Below are 12,053 nucleotides of genomic sequence, written 5' to 3' on the forward strand. Positions count from 1 at the left end.
TCTTATAAATAAAATATTTACATTTTCAATCCGAATAATCCATCAATTCTTCGTCACTTGAATTATTTTCACTCTTAACATCATCTTCTTCGTTATTTTTTGATGTATTCTTCTTTTTAACATTAAGCGATAACTGTGATAATACTTGTAATGTATATTTATTAAAATCACATCTAAAAAATATAGAAAAATATTATTAATTCATTTTCCTTTGTAATTTTGCTCAAATATAAATAAAAAATCTCAAAAATAATTTTCGAAAATTTCCATAAATATCGAAAAATATAAGGCTGACTCAATAGTGTATTGACAAATTTCGGGTATGATTTCTTACATCAAAACCAGCAAAAAAAATTTCTTATGAACAAATAGGCTGCAATTTGGAAGCTACAATTTAATTCGATCTGATTTATGTTTAATATTACATTATAAACTCACATTTTTGCAATTTGATCATATCTTCTTTGCAACGCCCTTTGTACCATTAATAATGTAGCAGGTGATACTTTTGTACTCTTAGCTTGTAACAATAAAGCCACAGACCATTTTAAATAAAATTCTAAATGCCTGGAATTTTCTAATGAATTTCCAACGATATTTAATATTTTTTCAATATACACGTCTGGTAGTGATTGAATTGTTAATTCGACTAAAATATATAATTGAATTTTGTTATTAGTGAATTAAAAAAATAAAGAACATTTGAACCTTACTGTCATTTGGAGGAATTTTCTCAATTATTTCTTGAATAATATTTGATTCGTTTAATTTGATTGCCATCATTAAAGCTACAAAAAAAAATTATCTGAAATACATATTTTGTAAAACAAAAATATCGATCCACAACAGTGCGGCGAAAAATAGACCCACATTTTATAGATTACTTAAATCAAGTGTTGAATATTTTTAATGAATATTCAAAAATTAAATTAATTACTAACTTCTTATGGACTTTATTTTTAACAAATTATTTTGTTAAATCATGAATCCTTTATTACATGGTAACAGGTAACAGGTAAGCTATTGGTCTTCCAAGCCCTCGACCATTTTTTTTCGTTTACTTATTACGCCAACTATCTACTGACAAAAGCTCAATCTTGGCCAATTTGTCAACACCTGGGGAAGCGCATTTTACAACCTTTTTCTGATGGAGGACTTATATTTTATCATTTCTTTAACTTTAATTAATCAATAAGTTTTGCCTATGGTTAAATTTTACATTAAAAAAATTTTACTTCGGTCCGCGAGGCTGAATTTTGCAACGTTGGAAGACCATTAGCTTACTCATGTATAGGGTCAGTACTATCGATAAAATGTATTCTCAACTTTTCTCAAATGATGGCTTAAAAACTGTTCACCAGCTTTCCTACTAATAGATGTATTAAGTTTCAAAGAAAAAATAAAATGCATTAACACTCATTAAACTCTTTTAAGGAACTTTTGAAATTTATTTTTTAAACCGGGATGCGATTGCCACACGTTAGGAGGTGTCGTAAAATTCAATATTGATATAGCCCCCAATATCAGTTTTTATATTTACCCTTTGGATGAAAACTGTGATGCCATGAAAACAATAATAGTCATGGGTCTTGTATAATAATACGCGATTAGCTCTAGTTTTCTTTTTGCGGTCGCAAAAATATAAAGCGGTTGATTTTTTTTTACTACAAGATCATTTAGTATTAACCCTTCCGCTGCCCTAATATTTTTAAGTAGTCCCAGACGACTCCTTTAAGTTACTTGGGACACGAAATGACACCTTAAAAAATGAGTTAGTATCAAAGTTATCATACCATTAGAATGTTCCAATTTTGCAGATGCAGCGCGTATCGAAGTTGGAGTGATTGATACATCTAATTCCCACGGATCAAACACCATATCTTTATTCAATGAATATATAAGTAAGCCTTCTGTGGTAGCTGCTGCCCAACTATCACCACTGGGTGAAAATTGTAGTGAAAATACACGAACCTTAATTAGAAATAAAATAAAATTAGGAAATCTTATTATTTATTTGAAATTGTATATATTGTTTAATATATTATGATAAAGTTACCTCAGGTTTAGTTGTTCTTTGTCCGGGATCTAATTTTTTTGTACCTGGTAATTTTAGTGCTACTTTTCCACCTTCATTTTCATCTCTTTCTTCAACTAGGTCAATATTACCAAAATCGGTCATTTTACGTCTATTTATAAAATCCTAAAAGGGAAATTTTAATTAATTTTATGAAAAATATACTATAAATACAGTTATTTAGTGAATTTTTGTATGATAAACTCCGAAACTACTGATCGGATTTTGATCAAATTTCTCTGTAATTTGTCCAACTTAAAAGATAAGTTAGTTTCTATCTTAATTATTGAGCTTAATAAGGAGGGGGAGGGGTTTAAAAGTTTGTTTGAAATTTTGAATCCACTACTTAATCGATTTTAAAAATTATTTCGCCTATAGAATGTTACATTGTCAGCAAATAACATGGACTTTAGGGTAAAAATTAAGGTTCGCCGCCAAAAAATTAAAACTCATGAAATTGTCTAGCGAACACGACTTTCATTGATTGTTAGGCGGTATGAAGTTCGCCGAATCAGTTTGTTTTATAATAAAATATGAATATATAGAGATAGAATGTATACAAGAGTGCGTACTATGTATGTATCCTTATTGTATACATTCTGGAGTAGACAGTGAGTATATCAAAGTGATGACGCTACGTTTTTTTTACTGATTCACTCTCTTTTTTTCCTTTTTTTTAGTAGTGCGCGTAAAGAAGTTTCACTAACAAGATATTATAATAATTATGGATAAATACAGCTGTAATTCTGGTTTGACGCATACTTCAAAATAAATTTAATCTTATTACAGTAGCTTATAAATGAATACTACAGTGATTTCGATCGGACTTAACCTTCTGGTAAAGGTTAAGTATTTTTTTGAAATTTTATAATACAATTTTGCTCTCGTTCGCAAATTAGATGAGATTCTTTTCTAATGGAGATAGATTTTAATGTGGTTTTCCTGAAATGTTTTAGTATTTTTTCGATATAGTTTAGATTATTATTTCACTTTTAATTCAAAACAAGAACTCAGGAACCAAACCCCAATGTATAGCTAGTGAAACATACAACAAAGAAACTTAAGACGAAACTTTGATTTTTTGTATGAAAGGTAAAATTTATTTTTGTCAGTATTATTTAAAGATTATAAATAGATTTCTTAGCACATCTATTTCCACAGTTTGAAGTTTAATCATTCATTAAATAAAAAACATCAAAATCGAATTATTTTAGTTCCAGAAACTTTTGTCTTCAAATAGCTGTATTAAAAAAAATATCGTAAGAATTTACTTACATCCATAGCATCTAAGGATCGATTTTGGGTAATTTCAATTTTTTTAACAATTAAAGTCTCTTGCACATGATATATACAAACATTTTTAGATTGACCTCCAGCTAATATATAATCCCCATCAGCTGAATAACATAAACTTGTAAAGGCTCTAAAAAATCAATACAATTTGTTCACCATCTTATAAAACTTTTTGCCAAAACTGTCTCAAAAATTACCTAGCTTTTAAATTTTGTTTAGATGTTACTAAATCCGACTCAGAACGACCACTTCCTAAATCATTTCGTCCTTCAATTGTATGTGTTTGAGTTGCTGTTCGCACATGAAATATTGAAATATTTGAGTCTAATGTAGCAACAGCAACCTGAAATTCAATATCAATTAAGATAACACAAAATCAGTGGCGTAACTATAAAATAGACAGCCAAAAAAACGTTTTTTAATATCCTTTATAACATTTTGTCATCTTATTGTTACACTACGATCTGTCACTAAAAACTTACTTCTTCTCCATCTGGTTTATAAACAACACATAGAGCATCTGAAGTTAATTCTAAAGTTTCATGTTGTGATCCATTTTCTAATGCATTCCACAATCGTAAAGTTTTATCCCATGATACTGAAGCTAAGGCTGTACTCGTGGGGCTTGGATTAAATGCAATACTACACTGCCAAATAGAGAATAAAATTGATAAATTTTGTATAAAAAAATTATTATATTACTTACAACTGGTCCTTCGTGTCCCGATAAAATTTCTAATAAACGCCCTAATTTAATTGACCATAAAAATATTTCAAATACATCTTGTCCACCAGCCGCTACAAGTTCACCACTGTAATCGACAGATACACAAGATAACTGTACCGGTCTAGGTGTTGTAAATGTTCGAAAATTTCGATACCTAAAATTGAGTTGGATAATCATAATTGTATTTTTAGAAAATAATTTAAATTGTTGGTCGTACTCCAGTACGAATTACATATATTGTTAAGGACTCAATTATTGTAAGTCCTGTAAGCTGCCACCACCAAAAGTCTTAATATTTTATAAGGACTTGTCTCAAGTGTTATAATTTCTGTATAACTTAATAAATACTTAATAATAATATGGGTGATTTAGTGAACTTTTGACCCTTTTTAAAAGATGTCTTTTGTACGACAATATGCAAAGAAATTGAATCAGAAAATTTTTCTCGTCAGAAACACTATTGTATTATTAGGTAGTTTTTTTTTTATTAAAATCTTTTTCCAATTTCCAAAAAATATTCAAATATTTATTATAAATATTAAATAAATTGAATTACCTGGTTATGTCATATGCTCGAACAGTACCATCAAGTGACGATGAAATAACAAATTTTTTGTTATAACTAAATGTTACACCAGTAATGGGAGCGGTATGTTCTTCAAATGTTATAAAACAAAATCCCGATAAAACATTCCATAATTTAAGTTTACCATCAGCCCCACCAGTTGCAATATATTGTCCATCAGCTGAATATGCAACACATGACATATTATTTGCATGTCCTTGTTGTTTCATAACATACGTTTCACCTGAAAATTTTTTTTTAATCATTTGTGAAAACATTAATTAAACAAATGAAAACAAACAATTGACCGAGTTTTTTCGGTATAATAGCTACTCATAAAATACTTACTCTGCCATTCCCAAACTAATAATTGTCCTAATCCAGAACAACCCAAAGCAATCCAATCACCAGTTTGATTAACACTAATTGCAGTGATAATTTGCTCAGAAATACTCAATGAATGTATCATATTCATTTCGGGTAATTCGTACAAAAAGAATGATCCAGTTGAAAAGCCAACAATTAATATACGGGATTCTTTGTGATATGCAGCTGAAGTTAAAATTGCATTTTTATCTTGTTTTTTTACTGGATCCAATAAATAATGTCGTGCTAAACGTTTATAATGTAATAAATTTGAAGATGTTTCTTCATTATTTTTATTTTCATCATTTAGTGAACTATTTTTTACCATTTCCTTCTCTGTATCCTCATTATTTTCGTTTACATTCACTTCAATATCATCTTCAGATGAATCATTTTCATTATTTCGCTAAACAAATTCGGATAAAACATTAGTTAACAGTTTTATATATTCTTAAGTTGAATTTAATAGATTTTGTATTACATTATACAAAACTCACTTCAAAATTTGGAAAAAAATGTTTTAGAAATGGAAAGATTACTAAAACATCGTTGTGATGTAATAATTTTAATTATGTATGTATAATTACAGTGTGTCCCCAGATAGAACTATACTTGTAAATTTTCTTATTTTGCATTTTATGAAAAAAGGTCATTCTTTATAAGAAGTTTTGCTTATTCTGAAAATATGTAGGCATATTCAAAACTTCTAAATAATGTACAGGGTAGCCAAAAAATTGAGATCACTATTTTTCTTTTTGGTAAACAAGCCTTCCTTATTATAAGTTGACAAAATGTTACAAAGAAAAGTTGTTCGAAAGGAACAATTATGACTCTATACAAAATTTCAAGAAGATCTTTCCAACTTTTACAATTCCATTCTTAGTGAATGTTTATCCGAGAAAATAAATTTTCTTTTTAATTTTCTAACTTAGTCCAAAAAAAAAAATACAATCTCGAATAGCACATGTCAATTGATTTATTATTATTTTCTTTATTACGTTTTTTTGTAATTACAACTTTTGTTCAAATAAAAAATTATGCTACAATTAAAGTACACGGATCTTCTTGATATTTTGTATAGATTCATAATTGTTAATTGCGAGTAATCCTTCTTAGTAACATTTTGTCAACTTATAAAAAGGAAGGCTAGTTTACCAAAAAGAAAAATAGTGATTTCAATTTTTTGGCTACCCTGTACATTATTTAGAAGTTTTAAATATGCCTACATACTTTTCAGAATAAGCAAAACTTCTTATAAAGAATGACTTTTTTTCATAAAATGCAAAATAAGAAAATTTACAAGGATAGTTACCTCTATCCGGGGACACACTATATATTTATACATAGGCATTTGTATTTTAACATTACTACGTCGCGAACACAGCACTACGTCCAAATAACGTTTGTAATCTGTGAATACTTTTTTCAATTTTAATTAACTTATATTTAATTACACATAACTTTAAAAACAATTTCTTTGCGAAATTCAATGTTATTTATGATAAAAAATTGAAATAAAATAAAAAATTGATATTATTTTATCTACACTCGTGAGATAAGAACTCCTTTTCTCACTCAGTATACGTAAGAAAAATAGTTCATTACCGCACTCGCAATGAATTCGTGACCACCCTCCAAATTACGATCAAAATGTAAAACACCAGTAATAAGTTACTATAATAACTCTTTTAATTTTCTATTTTTCTCTAAGTCAAGGCAAATTTTAAATAATAAATATCGTTTATTTTCACATTTTTAGAGGCGTAGATAAAGATTTGTACGACATACGTGTGATAACGCATTATTAACGTACTTCTGCGATTGTTCAACTCGTACTATTTATTCGCTGTATAAATGTCACATCGGTACGTTAATAATATTGTTAGCCCATTTGTATCGGAAATAAAAATTAGTATCGAATCACTAGCAGTTTTTTTTCTAAAATGAGAAATTCAAAATAAAAGGAGGATAAATTGACAATTTTAAATGATGTTAGCTTTGGTTTAGTAATTTGTCCGATTTGATTATTATAAATAAATACGTACCGATTTTTTCTTTACTGGTTGAAAATCACCAACAACTAATTGACCAGGTTCAATAGTACATTCCCAAACACAAGCTTGACCATTACGACTAATAGTTGTAAGGTCGTACGTATCTTTTTCAAAAAAACAAGACACTATGGTATCTGTATGACTTGATAACGAGTAAGTTTTAAAATTTTGAAACCTAAAATAAAATTTTCGTATTAGATTCGGTTGCAAACAACACATTACAAATTTTAACTATAGAAATCATGACGTTTATTATTAAAATGGATCCTTTCAATTCAGGAAAATTTGAATTCCAAAATAATTTAAATGCAAATTTTGTTTCAAACATATTTCAAACAAATCCAGAAAATTCCCTAAACTTTTATACATATTTTTCTTGGTCACTGGATTTGAACCAATATATTTTTTTATATAGTGAAAAGGAGTAAAATTTTGATTTTTAAGAATATCTAAATCCTGTTAATTTTTACGATATTTAATTGGTTTGAGCGACATACTTTTGATTCGATTCGTAATTCGAAAAGTTCGATTATACGTTCCATGTTCCAAGCGATAAAAATTTTGGAAGGCCTTCGCGATTTAAAGCGTAATCGGGACAACGTTATTTGCTGGAAATTCAATAAAATAATTCTATAGCTGTCTCATTTCTCTTAAAAATGCGGTTTCTCATATGCTCCTTTCTACTTTGAAACTTTTTTAAACATTTTGATAAAAATTTATTTTCTTTATATGACCAACACAGCACACAACAGTATTTACGTGTAAAATTAGACAAATTAGAAAGCTTTATTTTAACTTTGTAAGGATTTAATGAAAAATCTAATGGAAAAAGATTTAAAATTCAAACTCAGAGCATTAATTTTGCTTTAATAGTACGTATCTTGGTAAAAAAAAATTGAATACGAAAAGTGCGTAAAAGTGCATTTTAAAAAGGTATTAATAAGCTTTCGAGTATTTTTATTAGATTTCTTTCAAAATAACTTAGCGCTTCGTATACGCTTTCAAAATTAATAGAAAATTATTATATAACTTTTCTAACCCTTCAAAATCCTCGCCACAAAGCTGTAAGAACTGAAAATTTATCTGCATCTAATTTCAATATGCGAAAGTTAAAGCTCTTGAATCAGCTATAAATGTTCCCAATTTGACTATTTATCTCGAAGATATAGCTGTTTAAAATTTCGGAAAAATTCGCTTTTTAATGACGTCGTGTGTAATTATCAATACAATAATATAATTATCAATACAATTTTTGTAGCCCTTAAAAATAAATACTTACTTTTCTAAAGAATATAATCGTGTCGACATATCTTTGGAGCCTATTGCTAAAATTTTTGAATCAAATGACCAATCTAAACATGTGGTCTCATCGTACGATCCATGAAATACACGTTCCATTACAAAAGCATTATATTCACCAGAAAATTGTCCAGGTGCTTTAAATATAAAAACGTTACTTTCTTTACACACAGCAAAGTATTTTCCATCTGGACTAAATTTAACTGCATGTATGGGACGTTTAAAACGATATCGATGTACAATTGTTTTCGATATCAAACTGATCATGTGAGCTTCACCCTCTGAAATTAATTTAAAATCAAATAATTTTTTCAACTAATTGAGTTAATTGTTTAAATACTGCATATATGCCTGAGTATCAATGCTTGAACTATTTACAATTATTAAAGTACATAAAATAAAGATAAAAAATATTATATAATATGAATTAATCTCTACATTGACCTAAAATTGTGGCGAATCCATGTTTTAGTTTATAATTTGTTTCGTTTACGAATTCATACTCATTTTTTAGACCTAGAATACTCTATAAAAATTTCAGCTCTCGTTTTATTTAGTTTCTACTATTAATATTACTAAGCGTTACAAACTTTATACTCTTTAAAATTTGAGATATACTCCAGTCTGAACTTATAAATATACAATATCATTTAATTGATGAATACAACCCTAGAAATTTTTTAGAGTAGTATTTATAAATAACATTTGATGTGATGAAGTTTTCTTCTACAAATAATCTCGTAAGTGAAATGTTTTGTTTCACGGAGTTTGCAAAACTTTTGATTGTGAGGAAAATGATATAATATATAATTACATATATGACATAAATGGCTATGGCTTTTTGTTTGAATATACCACGGAGATGGATGTAAAGTATCTTGAAGTCGCGAATATTGATAAATGGTAAGTAACCTGGTGGTCTAAATTGGAACTACTGAAAAAGCGGCTTACTTCCTTATTTATTTATTTATGCTAATTTAAATATTTTGATTGGCCTTTAAAAATGGTAAGTGCAAGTCTTGCCATCTGATAGTTTAAATTAGAACTACTGAAATCGGACCCACTTCTTGTTTTAATTAGTACGAATTATTATCTCCAGTTGGTGGATTGCAACTCTCAGTTATCAATAACTTGATAATAATTGAATAAAAAATGTGTTAGCCAACGGATTTATTTTTTGACTTAATCATTCAATGCTTGAACTGGTCACAATGAGTGCTAATGTGCAATGCACTGTAGCATAATATGAACAATAGTATAGTATGCATATCACCTTTACGAAACTCATTCAATAAAAAATAATAATTAAAGGAAAACAACTAAATTAAAGCACTTTCTACGTAGATAACAAATCCTTTGTTGGAGCTGGTGACAAATTAACAGTTTTTCTTTAATTAACGAAAATCACAAATTTTCGTTGTCAATAAAAATTACTTTTCGTACCTAACAATGAATAAACGGTAATAATAAGTTAATTAAAATAGATTGTTAATTGCCTTATTTAATATTAAATATACTTAAAAAGTACAAAAAAAAAATTCCATGGATATAGGAATATTTTAAAAGGGATGGAGTATAACCGAGTGGGGTGAGTCTCACTCAAGGGGAAGAGGCAGGTTATTATTGTGCATGCTGAAAGTATGCTCAAAGTCTTTTTTAAGTGTTTTTGATTCGTTTGTAAGCATGGAAACATGTTTGGCATATGGTTGACGTGTGTGGACAACATAGATAAATAATCTTATATTCAAAAGTAAAATTTGTAAAGAAAAATAAATACGTGAAGTATTTATGCTTGTTTTAAAACAATTTTTTCAACGATATAAGTAACCTAAACGCAACAATATTCTATTCAATTTAGTGAATATTCAATCTTCAATCCTAGTGTTACAACTAATATAAGTTAACTAATGAAATTCAAAAGAAGGCTTAAGAATGTCTCGAAAATACGTCGATTAATTTTCAATACTAAATTTCAACGTATTATAAAATTTTTAAAATATGAAATTAATGTAAAAATTTACTTGGGGAAATTATTACTTATTTATGTATTGAATTATGTACCCATGAACCTAATTTTAATTTAAATAAGTGAAGTTTTATTTTTATTATTTTACGAATTATTTACGATATATTCTTTAGGTAATTAGTCGGTCATAGGAATATTAAAGGTATATTCCTTCATCCAAAGGTAATTACTTAAAAATATTATATTTGTAATTAATTTCTAAATTGTATTTAAAAAAAAAAATACATTTATTTCTTTAGGGTAACAGATTTTACTTTAAATAGAAAGATTTTTTTGCTCGGACCAATCTACAACACACGCAGAATTCGCGACCCATTTAAATTTTCCCGCAGTTGAGAGTGCGAACAGCCGCAGCCAATCAAAAGCAGGCATATTACTTGAGGCAATGTAAAACCATGGTTATAAGAATATTAAAATCTTAAACACACACAGTATTATCGTTTTATTTGAATTTTCCCGCCTGAGTGATACACTCACCTCGTCTAAAGTAGGACTTTATGCTACAACCCTACTATAATTACTAGATCCATGTAGTCAACATACGAGTTGGCTAGGTCTCTAATGGGGTCTAATTATAACGGGTCTGCGTGTTTTTAGCTTTTAAGTTCACTCCGTGATCCACGAATTTATTTATTAATTCAAAAACACTATAATATTATATATTTTTTCGTTAATTAAACAAAAAAAAAAAAAAAAACTGAGTATACCAAAAACTGTTAATTTTTCTCCAGCTCCATCAAAGGATTCGTAATCTACGTAAAAAAATGCTTTATTTTGGTTTATGTTGATGTTCTAGGAGAATTTTTAAGGAATTTTTCGCTAAAGTGTAAATTTACCAATAATTTCAACTTTTATTATTACCTTCATTTACAGCAATTAAAATACAGCCATTTGGAGCTAAATCTAAAGTTGTATAATTGTATCGACTTTCAATTGGTAATGTACACGATTTGTTACTAAAACAAAAATTTAATCAATTAATTTAAAAGTTACCCATGAAAGTTTTACATTAGTTGCTTACTTTTTTAAATTATATATTGTAATTTTATTGCCCACAGGACTTATAAGCGAATTTCCATCGGGAGTAAATACTAAATTACCATGCCTATACACAGTGCCTAAGATATTATTGAACTAAAAATAAATTATCGAAAATTAATTAAATTGCATAAATTATTAACTAAATTTGTTACCTTATATGCAAATTTCATTTTTATTCAGTTAATTTATTGACAAATTTTAATTATTAATCATTCTTTTTGAAATTTTGAATATCAAACACAATTCTGAAACACGTGTTGTTATAAACATAACAAAATGTCAAAAAAAAAATGAGTGGAATAATATCGAAATCGAACAGTTCGGTTTAGTGCAGAATCTTTGAATATTTACTATGGAACTGGCAACAGAGTGAGACCAAAGGTGAGACCCACCTCTCAAAGATGATTATGAAGGATAATAAATGAGAGAGCATGGTTATTAATGCGCATTTCTTAATATACAATATAATATCCTATTGCGATTTTTAATTCGATTCGATACAAAAAACACTTTCTTGACAATACACTACGCTCCAAAAATAATTTAATTTTATAACGAACACTTTCTTCGTAAAACTAACATTATAAAATTATTTAACAACAATAACA

The 12,053-nt window shown here is 27.9% G+C and overlaps 1 protein-coding gene across 1 annotated transcript; it reads right to left on the bottom strand.

Moving 5' to 3' along the window:
- Positions 1-25: 25 nt before the first annotated feature.
- On the bottom strand, positions 26-11,722 carry LOC123292740 (periodic tryptophan protein 2 homolog). The gene is made up of 16 exons (XM_044873454.1): positions 11,598-11,722; positions 11,426-11,538; positions 11,266-11,360; positions 8,359-8,659; positions 7,071-7,254; positions 5,008-5,431; positions 4,651-4,903; positions 4,074-4,248; positions 3,850-4,014; positions 3,565-3,710; positions 3,350-3,497; positions 2,057-2,200; positions 1,794-1,971; positions 714-788; positions 439-649; positions 26-173 (listed from the first exon to the last, which is right to left on the bottom strand). The coding sequence occupies exons 1-16, from the start codon at positions 11,613-11,615 to the stop codon at positions 26-28; spliced, it is 2,778 nt and encodes a 925-aa protein (XP_044729389.1). The 5' UTR covers positions 11,616-11,722.
- Positions 11,723-12,053: the final 331 nt, after the last annotated feature.

The sequence above is a fragment of the Chrysoperla carnea genome, chromosome 2 (genome assembly GCF_905475395.1).
Source record: "Chrysoperla carnea chromosome 2, inChrCarn1.1, whole genome shotgun sequence".
Taxonomy (NCBI): Eukaryota; Metazoa; Arthropoda; class Insecta; order Neuroptera; family Chrysopidae; genus Chrysoperla; species Chrysoperla carnea.

Excerpts from the sequence above, each read along its gene's own strand:
- LOC123292740 (XM_044873454.1), bottom strand. Across the intron at positions 4,015-4,073 it reads CGGGACACGAAGGACCAGTT|TGTAGTATTGCATTTAATCC; the intron begins GTAAGTAATATA and ends TCTATTTGGCAG. Across the intron at positions 1,972-2,056 it reads AAAGAACAACTAAACCTGAG|GTTCGTGTATTTTCACTACA; the intron begins GTAACTTTATCA and ends TTTCTAATTAAG.